The following is a 12,209-nucleotide window of genomic DNA, read 5'->3' as shown; positions in this document are numbered from 1 at the left end:
CTTTGTTCTCGTTTACTTCTAAGAATTTTTTTATTTCCCTCCTGATGTCTTCTGTTATCCATTCATCATATAATAGTGTATTATTTAATCTCCAGGTATTGGAGAAATTTCTGTTTTTATTCTGTCATTTATTTCTAATTTCAATCCATTATGATCTGATAGAGTACAAGGTAGTAGCTCCATCTTCTTGTATTTGCTAACAGTAGCTTTGTGGCATAAAATATGGTCTATTTTAGAGAAGGATCCATGGGCTGCTGAGAAGAAAGTGTATTCGTTCTTTGTTGGATGGTATATTCTATATTTGTTGGTTAAGTCTAAATTGTTGATTGTGTTATTGAGATCTATGGTTTCTTTATTCAATTTTTGTTTGGAAGATCTATCCTGTGGTGAGAGAGGTGTGTTAAAATCGCCTAGTATTATTGTGTTGTGGTCTATTTGATTTCTGGAATTGAGAAGGATTTGTTTGACGTACATGGATGAGCCAATGTTCGGGGCATAGATGTTTATGATTGTTATGTCTTGCTGCTTTATGCTTCCCTTAAGCAGTATGTAATGTCCTTCTTTATCCCTTTTGACTAGTTTTGGCTTGAAGTCCACATTATCTGAAATGAGGATGGATACTCCAGCTTTTTTGCTGTGTCCGTGTGCATGGTATGTTTTTTCCCATCCTTTCACCTTTAGTCTATGGGTATTTCTTTCTATGACATGAGTCTCTTGCAGGCAGCATATTGTTGGATTTTTCTTTTTAATCCAATCTGCCAGTCTATGTCTTTTGATTGATGAGTTCTGGCCATTAACATTCAGGGTTATTATTGTGCTATGTTTTGTATTCCCAGTCATTTGACTCATTTTTGTTTTTTAACATGATTTGGTCTCTCCTTTATTTGACTATTCCTTTAGGCTAGTTCCTCCCGTTGCTGATTTGCATCGTTGTTTTTCATCTCTTCCTCATGGAATATTTTGCTGAGAATGTTCTGTAATATCGGCTTTCTTTTTGTAAATTCCTTTAGCTTTTGTTTATCATGGAAGGATCTTATTTCATCGTTAAATTTGAAAGTAAGTTTTGCTGGGTATAAGATTCTTCGTTGGCATCTGTTTTCTTTCAGGGCTTGGTAAATGTTGTTCCAGGCCCTTCTAGCTTTTAGGGTCTGGATTGAAAAATCTCCCGATATTTTTATTGTTTTCCCCCTGAATGTAATTTGATTCTTTTCTCTTGCGGCCTTTAAAATTCTGTCTTTATTTTGTATGTTAAGTATTGTCATAATAATGTGCCTTGGTGTGGGTCTGTTGTAATTTGGTATATTTGGAGTCCTATAAGCCTCTTGTACTTGGTTTTCCATTTCATTCTTCAGATTTGGGAAATTTTCTGATATTATTTCATTGAATAGATTGTTCATTCCTTTCCTTTGTTTCTCTAAACCTTCCTCAATCCCAATAATTCTTAAATTTGGCCTTTTCATGATATCCCATAATTCTTGTACATTCTGTTCTGTTCATGATTTCTTACCATCTTCTCTGTTTCGTCAACTTTGTTTTAAAGATTAAATATTTTGTCCTCAGTGTCTGAGGTTGTGTCTTCCAGGTGTTCTATCCTATTGGTTATGCTTTCTATGGAGTTTTTAACTTGGTTTATTGTTTCCTTCATTTGAAGTATTTCAGTTTGTTTTTTTTTTTTTTCAGTATCTCTAACTCTTTATTGAAATGATCTCTTGCTTCCCGTATTTGGTCTTTTAACTGTTGATTGGTGCGATCATTTAATGCCTGCATTTGCTCTTTGATCTCCTCCTTCAATGCCTGCATTTGCTCTTTCATCTCCTCGTTTGCTTCTCTGATTGTTTTAATTATATACATTCTGAACTCCCTTTCTGACATTTCTTCTGCTGTGCTCTCATTGGGTTTTATTGATCTAGTATCTAGGTTTGTTTGGGACATTTTCTCCCCTTGTTTTCTCATATTGGTCAGATGTCAGTGGGACTCTGAGATATTGCATATTTCCTCTATTGGCTTATAGTGTCCGTATAGATTTCCTGTGTATCACCTCCCAGCCTTCAGTAGCCTGAAGTCTTGGAGGAACTTGATAATGCAGTGCTTCTGAAGAAAGCTGCCCCTAGCCTGCTACTGGTTCCCGGGCTTGGAGCTGGCTCTGTGCGGAAAGGCTCTCACTGGGTGGTCTGCTCCGAGAAGCTAGCCTTGAAGGGCGCCTCCCGCCGGAGGGGGCTGGGCTGCTTGGGGAAGTCCCTGGCTGCCCTGTCCTGGTCCCTGAAGCTGCTTGCAGGCCAGAGCTCGCTGCGCTGGCTCTGGGACTTGGAGTTGGTTCTGTGCAGAAAGGCTCTCACTGGGGGGCCTGCTCCAAGAAGCTGGAGAAGCTGGCCGTGTGGGAGGAGCCCACCGCCGGATTGCGCAGGGCTACCTGGGGAAGACTCTAGCTGCCCTGCCCTGCTCTGATAAGCCGCCCCTATCCGTGCCTACCGCCCCGGCCGAGCTTCATCCAGTCGGGGAGAATCACCTGTGGCTCTGTTTTAGTCCGAGTCTGTCAATGCCTCCCCTTCTTGAATCCTTGGTTCTGGAACGACTGGAGATGCAGTCCCCCTCTAGTCCGCCTTCTTGGATCGCCCCGTGGAAGGAGCCTGCGACCAGAGGGGGGCCGCCTGGAGAAGTCTCTGGCTGCCCTGCCCTGATCCCAGAGGCTGCCTGTGGGTCGGAGCTCTCCGTTGGCTCGGAGACTTGTGGCTGGCTCTGTGTAGAAAGGCTGTCACTGGGCGGTCTGCTCGGAGAAGCTAGCCTTGAAAGGCACCTCCCACCGGAGGGGGCCGGGCTGCTTGGGGAAGTCCCTGACTGCCCTGTCCTGGTCCCTGAAGCTGTTTGCCGGCCAGAGCTCGCCTCACTGGCTCCGGTACTTGGAGCTGGTTCTGTGCAGAAAGGTTCTCACTGGGGCTCTGCTCCGAGAAGCTAGAGAAGCTGGCTGTGTGGGAGGAGCCCACCTCCGGAGTGCCAGGGCTGCCTGGGGAAGACTCTAGCTGCCCTACCCTACTCTGATAAGCCACCTCTATCTGTGCCTGCTGCCCAGGCCAAGGTTCACCTGGTGGAGCAAACTCACCCCGTGGCTCTATTTTAGTCTGAGTATCTCAATGCCTCCCCCTCTTGAATCCTGGGTTCTGGAGCGACTGGAGATGCAGTCACCCTCTAGTCTGCCATCTTGGATTGCCCCCTAATAGCCATTCTGATTGGAGAAAAATGGAAAGTCAGTATATTTTTGAATTGCATTTCCCTAAAGACTAAAGATGACACTTTTTTCATGTGTATATTAACCATTTGTGCTTTTTTTGTGGAAAGTCTATTCAGATCGATGACTTATTTTTTGATTGAATTGTTTGGCCTTCTTTTGATAATTTTGAGTTCTTTACGTATTCTGGTTATTAATCCTCTGTCAGATGAACAGCTGACAAAGATTTTCTACTATTCTGTGGGTTTTCCCTTCACTTTGATTCTTTTGCTATGCCGGTGCTTTTAAATTTCATGTAATTCCATTTGTCTGTGCTTGCTTTGTGTGCTATGCTATTGTAATCCTATCCAGGAAATAATTTCCTGTGCCAGTATCTTGAAGAGTTTTGCTTGTTTTCCTCTCATAGTTTCAAATATGTCATTTAAGTCTGTGACCCTTTTTCAGTTACTTTTATACAGGGTAAGTGGTAGGAATCTAGTTTTAATCTGCTATGTGTGGATATCCACTTCTACCAGAATAATTTGTTGAAAAGTCTATGTTTTCTTCACTTTATATTTTTGGCACCTTTGTCCAGAATCAGTGTACTGTAGATGTGTGGATTTATTTCTGGATCTCTATTCAATTTCATTGCTCTGTGTGCTTGTTTTATTTTTTGTTTGTTTGCTTTTTATGCTAGTGCGGTGCTGTTTCTGTTATGGCTCTGTAGTATGTTTTGAAATCAAGTATTGTGATGCCTCCAGTATTGACCTTTTTGATCAGAATTGCTTTGGAAATTCAGGATATTTTTCACTTCCATATAAATTTTTGGATTTTTTTTTAGTTCTGTGAAGAATGTCATTGATGTTTTGATGAGGATTACATTGAATCTGTGGATCAGTTTAGGTGATAGGGCCAATTTAACAATATTGTTTCTCTTAAATATGAACATGGGATGTCTTTCTGCTTCTAATGTCTTTTTCTTTTTCTTCATCCAGTGTTTCGTGATTTTCACTGTAGGTCTTTCATGACCTTTGGTTTATTCCTAGATATTTTATTTCAATTTTTGAGGCTATCGTGATTGAGATTATTTTCCTGATATCTGTGCTTGTAAGTTCATTATTGCTATATAGAAATGCTACTGATTTTTAAAAAATTTTTATTTTGTACCTAAGAGTTTTTTGGTGGAGACATTAAGGACTTTTCTTTGAATCATATCATTAGCAAATATGGATAATTTTACTTTCTCCTTTCCTATTGGTATCTATTTTTTCTCTCTTGCCTAATTGCTCTGGCTAAAATTTCTAGTACTATATTGCATAAGAATGGGAAGAATGGATATCCTTTTCTTGTTCCTGAACTTAGATATGTTTTCATTCTTATTGCTTTAATTTCTCATGTCAGCTATATTTCTGTGTTGACATTAATGCATCTTTTGGGATGACTGTATGTATCTTCCACTTTTATCGAGGGTCATTTTAGTGAACTGCTTTATGTTTACTGTATACCCCAGACAGGGGGTGTATCTCAGCATCCATGTGCCTACTATATGTGATTATAGTGCTCTATGTTCAATCTCCTGAGCCATCAGATCAGTCTTTGGAGTGAACCTTTGTATGTTGAGATGAGGACCCAAGAAGTGTTTATAGGGAAGGGATGTCATCAGCTTATTTTCCTCCAGACCCACAATTGGTATGTGAACTGAGCAATCAGGACAACACAGTACACATTCCCCTGAAGCAGATGCAGTGTGGATTAAGCAGCCTGTGTGCTGCAGATATGTAACCAACTTAAGTTCCTTTAAAAGAAAGTAAGTACCACATCAGACCTGGTGCAGTGGTCCCTATATGCAATCCTAGTAACTTGGAAGATTGAGGCAGGAGGAGCATGAGTTCAAAGCCAGGCTTAGCAACTTAGTGAGGGATTTAACAACTCAGCAAGACCCTATCTCTAAATAAAATATAAAAAATATTCTGAGGGTGAGGCTCAGTGATTAAGCACCCCTGGATTCAATCCCCCTTACCAAAAAAAAAAAAAGTAGCATAATGTTGATTCTTCTGCTGTGAAGTCATTTGATAATATAATCTACATTCTGTTAGTCCCTTTCTTAGAAAAACAGTGATTTTAAAATATATGCGTTTATACTAGGACTACATTTAACTGTATTTTTATTTTGAGCTATATATCAGGAAAATATATTTACTTTTGGAAGTTAGTTCTTATTTCCATATATAAATGGACCATCATTCATTTCAAGGCACTTGTAGACACATTATAAAAAATACTTTAGTCTTTAAAGACTAAAAAGAGTTTTATCCCAAGAGTAAGTATTTATCTTTTGCTTTTGCTAAGTTGAATATATATCACGGTTTTCCTGGGACAATCCTGTTTTATGACTTTCATTCACACATGTCCTGATTTGGTGACAAATTTTATGGCTATCCTAGCTTGAACTATACTTAATTTCTTTTTTTAAAAATGTTTTTCAGCTATAGATGGACACAATATCTTTATTTTGTTTATTTATTTTTATGTGATTCTGAGGATCAAACCCATGGCCCAATCTAGTCTGATTCTGCTAAATAAGGATGACTCCCCAAATGTGGGGGTTCTTCTTTTGTTCTTGATCTTAAGAGAAGGCATTCATTTTTCACCATTAAGGATAATGTTAGCTGTATATTTTACATAGATACTTTTAATTAGGTGGAATAAGTTTTATTCTGTTCATGGATTAAAGAAAATTTTATTAGAGATGGATATTACATTTCATTAAAGACTTTCTGTGTTTATTGAGGTAATCCTATGGATTTTCTTTTGATTACATTGACATACATTTGAATTACATTGCTTTTCAAATATTAAAACAACCTTGTTTCCCAGGACAAACTTGATTATATATATAGCTGAATTTTATTTACAGGTTTCACATCTGTGTTCATGAAGGATATTGATCTGTTTTTTCTTTTCTTGTAATATCTGTACAATTTTGTTATTAGGGTAATATTGGTCTCATTAAATGAATTTGGAAGTATTTCCTCATATTTAAATTTCTGAAATACCTATTTAGAATTGGAATTACTTACTCTTAAATAACTTTTTATAAGTCACAACAGAAGTGATCTGGAACTGAAGTTTTTCTTGTTAAGTCTTTAGCTTCACATTCAATTTATTAAACAGGTGTGGTATTTAGGTTATCTGTTTCTTCTTGAGTGAGCATTGACATTCAAGGTACCCAGTGTTGGATATATTGTCATAAAGTTTCTCATATTTCTTTACTTTTGTGCTAATATCTACTGACTCCATAGTGATGTCTACTTTCTCATTTCATCTATAATTATGGGTTTGTCTATTTGTCTCTGTAGTTTTAATGATTTTTTGCTTCATGTAGTTTGAAGTTTTGTTTTTATATAAATAAATGTTTATAAGTTTTCTTCCTCTCTTTCATAAAGATAGATGGGGGACCATGAATAGGAGGAAAGGGGAGGAAAAGGGGAGGTCCTAGTGAATGCAGTCGACCAAAGTGTATTATGTGCACGTAAGTGTATGCAACAATAAATCCCACTATTATATGTAATTATAATGCACCAATGAAAATACGTTTGTCCTCTTGATTAATTGCCCCTTCTGTCATTATGAAATGACCATCTTTATCCCTGGTAATATTCGCCTTTGTTTTTGAAAAATACATTCCCTCATACATGAGTTCTTCCCTCCCCCGATAACATTTTTATTTTCTTTTTATAAAACATACAAATAAATTATGTTCAGAAAAGAAATTGAGACATTTTTGCAAGATGCATGAACCAAATGAGCATAATATATATCAATTTTTTTTCTTTAAATATTTTCCAACTTTTAGAATACATATTTTTTTAATTGACACATTGTACTTGTACAAAATTCAGGGTCCACTTTGCTTTTGTTTGATTTCACTCCAGTCCTATGAGATAGTTTTTCAGTTGTTTCTTCAAACATGTGTTTATCAGTAGTAATCTGAATACTTAGGAAATATCCTCTCCAGAACTCCAAAATTTTCTCCTTTTCTACTGCTTTCACTTCTCTTATGTTCTGTTCTGCTAACTCAATTTGCCTCAATCTTCCTTAATTCTCAGTTCTGTCTCCTCAACTCAAACTTATCGGCTCTGACTAGGTTTTCTTACTGCACAGCAATCTGAAAATACTTACAACTTGGTAAGTTGGGATAATCATATGCTTAACCAATTAGTTTCCCATCTCTTATGGATCACTGTCCTTCATTGACTAACATCTGATCTCCTATTTTGTTTCAAAAGGTTTGTTTGTTGTTTGGGGGATATTGTAAATGGGTGGGTAAATCCAGCACCTTGTACTCCATTTTGACCAGAAGCAGAAGTTCTTGGACTGTTGAAATTTTATCCTTTTTGGTGTATTAGATTTCATATATCAGTTAAAGTATTCATGTCAGATTTATATCTCATATGTGAAAACATACAGCTTGTACATATTAACAAAGTACCAAGTAATATTTCAATACATGTATACATATATTTAAATCAGGATAAACATATCTTTGTCCTCCAACAGTTATCATTTTTTCGTGGTGAAAACTTTCAAAATCCTTTCTTCTAGCCTTTTGAAAAGTACATTCCCTTATTGTTACCTGTAGTCATTCTACTATGTAGTAATGCACCAGAACTAGCTCCCATCTAACTTTAACTTAGCACCCATTGATCAACCTTTCCCCACCTCTCCCTTTCACCTGTTTTCCTTCTTATAACCACCATTTAAATGTGGACTTCTATGAGATTGACTTTTCTAGATACCACATAATGAGTGAGATCATGATGTACTTGTCATTCTGTGAATTGCTTACTTCACTTAACGTAATGATTCTGGTTCTACCCAGTTTGTCACAAATGACAGGATTTTATTCTTTTTTTTACAACTGAATAGTGTTATATTATATATATGTACCACATTTGTTTTATCCATTCCTCAGTTGATATGTTGTTTCCATTTCTTGACTTTTTTGAATAGTGCTGCAGTGAACATCGGAGTGCAGATATCTCTTAGATAAACTGAATTCTTTTCCTTTGGCTATCTACCCAGTAGTGGGAATGCTAGATTATTTATATAGTAGTTCTATTTTTAATGTATCATCTCAGTTTACATATGATTTACTGAAATAATTCATTATCTTTTGTAATATTCTACATTTATTTCTGCACATCTGTTCTTTTCTCTGTAGATTGCCTCGTTTGGTTGTCCTAGTCCCTTAAATAGTTACAACCAATTACATCAATCTTTATATTCTGATATTACTCCTTAGAGCCTTTAGTCTCTGATTTTGCTATTGATGAAAGGTTCACAAATGGTGATTTTCTTTATTAAAAATGCTTGTTAAGGAGTTTACTACTACTTTTCTAAAAGATTGTAGGGATATTTTATTTAAAAGTATTACATAATTTAGTATATTTAAAATTTCATTTTACTATGAGGGTATATTAAGTTCATAGTATTTTATTATGATAGTTCAAATAAGCATATTTATAATTTAATCTGCTGTAAAACTCACAAAACTATGCTAGCATCTATCTGCTAACATTGGATTTATATTTTTACATTATTTAGTATGTTGTGCAGTAAGGCCCTAGTGCATGGATTAACTACACAGAACCCTGCCTTCTATTTTGTGTCTGAGTGCATACACTCTTGCACCCCAGGGCCCAACTTCCCAGCAAAGTTCCATAGCTCCTTTCTCCCCTTGATCATTTAGCATATACCAGGATATTCCATATATGTTTTTCATTTTCATTTAGGATTTGCTTTCTCATATGCTTCATATGGACCCACATCAGAGATATACTACTGAACAAGTATTAAAGCATTCATGGATAACCCACAGGGATCAGTTGCCGAATGATCAGCCAAAGAGAAATGATTCATCTCATGTTGTTAAGGTGAAACAAATATACTTTTATATGCCTTCTAAAACTTATTAACTAATAAAGCCATTGGGTGCTATTCACTAATTATGGTTCTTAATATATCTTTATTTCTTAGAGATTTTTTTGATTTGTTTCTTACTAATAATGACCATGTACTCTTCTTAACTGTCTTTACTACTGCCTTTCTGATGATAAAATAAAAAATGTCTTAATTGTCTATTGCCTTGCTTTTGAGAGACATTTGATACAGGAATGATCTAAATAGCCAAGTTTCATATGGAAACAAGATTGCTATTAATTCCTATATTATAACTTTTTTCCAGTTCCTATATTCATAGACATTGAAGCCAGATATTATGTTTTAGTGTTTTAAAAATTTTGTATTAGAAGCATACTTGTTAAAATGAAAAGTACATAAATAACCGGGTATTAATTCACCAAGGCAGCATTAGGGCATAGAACATACTCACTTATTTTCCTGGAGCAAAGTTTTGTTCTACATAAATAGCTCATAATATAATGTGGAAGTTATTATTTATTTATTTATGCATCTGAGATTGTTACTCTATTTTTGATTTTTTTTTGTTATTCTAGGGAGAAGTTGTTGCCACATATTCTGCCCTGACTAACAAGACTTTTCAACCAGTCCTAGAGCCTGTAGCTGCTTCAAGCTTAGCTCAGCGAAGGAGCATGAAAAAGCGAACATCAACTGGCTTGTAAGATTTGCAGTGTTCCTCAGCTAAACAGGATGAAAAGAAAATTAAACATGTGACTTTTTGCCTAATCTTATATCAATAGCATTGTTTTCTGCTACATTACTTGAATATTCTGGTTAGGACCCCCTTTTTAAGGGGAATGAAGTTACAAAAACACACAGGTCCACAATATTCATACTATGTTGTTTGTAGTCATGTCCAAGTGTTTATATAAGAAATAAATGGTGTCCACAGGTCTTAACAACTTCTCTGCACACACACTTCTAAAATTCTTTTCAAGTAAAATTACTCTTAGTTTTAGCATATTCAAATAGTAATGTTTGGGGGAGTCATGCTTTTAGTGCAATGCCAAGCAAGATCAGTATTTTTTAACATTTAATCTTGAAAGATAGGCTATTTTTTTCCTAAAAAGAAAAACAAGTATGTGGAAGCTTGTTGTGCATAACCAAAGGAATCCATTCATTTATGGCTACTAAATTATCATCATAGTAGTTTGGTGCCAGAACGAGATACATTTATCCTAATATATGATATGGTTGGTGCCAAAGTCTTTATGGAAGAATTAAATCACCAATAATGTGTGAGACAGACCTGTATATTTATCCATAAGTGGCCTCATCTAGGAAAGATTTTCTTAAGGTTTCTAACATTTTACGAATGAAAAAAATAGCAACATACTTTATATTGATGTTGTAATCTTCAAACTAGACCATAGTTAGGCCTTTGAAAATAAAGTACATGGTGTTGACACTATCTTGGTGTAATGTAATCTGACTTTCAAGTTAACTAATTGGATTTAATCATCATCTATCCCCTTTATAAATGAGCTACACTGTTGTTTTTCTGACTTCCATGTGCTTTGAACTACAGTGTAGCATACTGATATACCTTGAATCCTATGGTTACATAGTTGAAGTTGTACTGTAGTGGACTTGTGCTCCTAGCACGTATGATATAATATAATGTATTTCAGTAACTTTAGACAGTGCTACATAATAGTTATGCTTTGAGAAGAAAAACTAGCATTTTAAATAGTAATATTGATGATCTATAAAAAGTTTGAGCACATTTAAAAATCATATTTATAAAAAAATCTGTTCAAATTGGTCTTATTATTAAATTTATAATTCAGAACCACTGTGTTAATATGAATTGTTTTCTCTAAATACTGAAATTTTGAAAAATTGTTTTGTGTTGTTGAAGAAAATACCATTACTACTACTACTTCTACTACTACTACTACGACTACTACTACTGACAGAAAGAACTCATGAATGTAATCTGAAGGATATCATAGTTTTGTTTAGTGAATATAATTGAACTACTTGTGTGTGCTAGGTGTACTGTTTGCTGTGTATTTTATTTTGCTTAATTCAGAGAGAGTTGATTGCTGAGTATACAATTTAGGCTAGAAGACATGTAACTTTGGTATTTAATAAAACCAACTATACATCTTATCTTTATAATGTAAGTGATCTATGCCCATGCACAAAAATCTGTTTCCTGGGTGTAATATATAAAAGTATGTACTCTTATTTTGAGGTGTTTTTTGAAACAATTAAAAAACATTATAAAGTATCTAATGCCACGTTGAAATATTACTTAGAAGTGGTTAAACTGGTACTATATTTTGTGGCTTTTTATGTTCCAATTTGGCTTTTTTCTTCAGTTTGCTTAATTACATTAAGTACTTGCATGTAACAATTTGTTTCTAAATATTTTGAGTTATTTTCCTCTTGTCATTATCTTGTTTGTGTTGTTATGCCGCCTTCTTATCAGAATTTACACCTCAAACTCAGAGGTATAATTTTGATGCTGAAGTTTTCTGCACAGAAACTATATCCATGTGTACTTTTCATGTAATAAAATTAGGTGAAGTGAAATTGAAAAATTAAAAGTGATCAGAAAATAACCTTCAGGATTTTATATTCAATAGTTTTTAAAAAGTAGACAATTTTCAGTTAACATGCTCAAAAGGATCATGTCATACAGTCCCATCATGGAAGGAACACTATAAGAATTAAGCAGTGTTCAGTACGATTCCTCATCAACCAGTGAGGACTGACAGTGTGAAATATACAGGCATGTAACTGTGGGACAATGTTCTGCTGGAATATTCAAACACACTAACCCAAAAACTATAGTAATGAGTGCAACTTTAATAAAGAAAGGCTTAAACTATACCCTCATTTTGTAGAAGGTGCCCTGCTAGGGATGCCTAATCATGTCCTTTTTGGCTAGAACTCTGTAGCCATAAATTTAGATTTGAATGGAACATTTTTGTTGAGACTTCTGTAAATGCTTGACCAGCAAAAGCAAATCCTGTCTTTAAGAATTTATGATACTGTAGTCTCTAATAGATTCATG

The 12,209-nt window shown here is 35.3% G+C and overlaps 1 protein-coding gene across 5 annotated transcripts in view; it reads left to right on the top strand.

The window, feature by feature from the left end:
• Positions 1 to 11,754, top strand: part of Rps6ka6 (ribosomal protein S6 kinase A6) — a 105,740-nt gene extending 93,986 nt beyond the window's left edge. For all 5 annotated transcript variants that reach the window (XM_047535902.1, XM_047535904.1, XM_047535905.1 and 2 more), the window contains 2 exons: positions 8,998 to 9,138; positions 9,721 to 11,754. In XM_047535902.1, the coding sequence (XP_047391858.1) occupies positions 8,998 to 9,138; positions 9,721 to 9,846 (267 nt within the window). In that variant the 3' untranslated portion in view covers positions 9,847 to 11,754. The remainder of the gene's footprint in view (positions 1 to 8,997; positions 9,139 to 9,720) is intronic.
• Positions 11,755 to 12,209: the final 455 nt, after the last annotated feature.

This window comes from Sciurus carolinensis, chromosome X (genome assembly GCF_902686445.1).
Source record: "Sciurus carolinensis chromosome X, mSciCar1.2, whole genome shotgun sequence".
NCBI classification, from domain to species: domain Eukaryota; kingdom Metazoa; phylum Chordata; class Mammalia; order Rodentia; family Sciuridae; genus Sciurus; species Sciurus carolinensis.
This window is presented reverse-complemented; position numbering and strand designations above follow the sequence as displayed.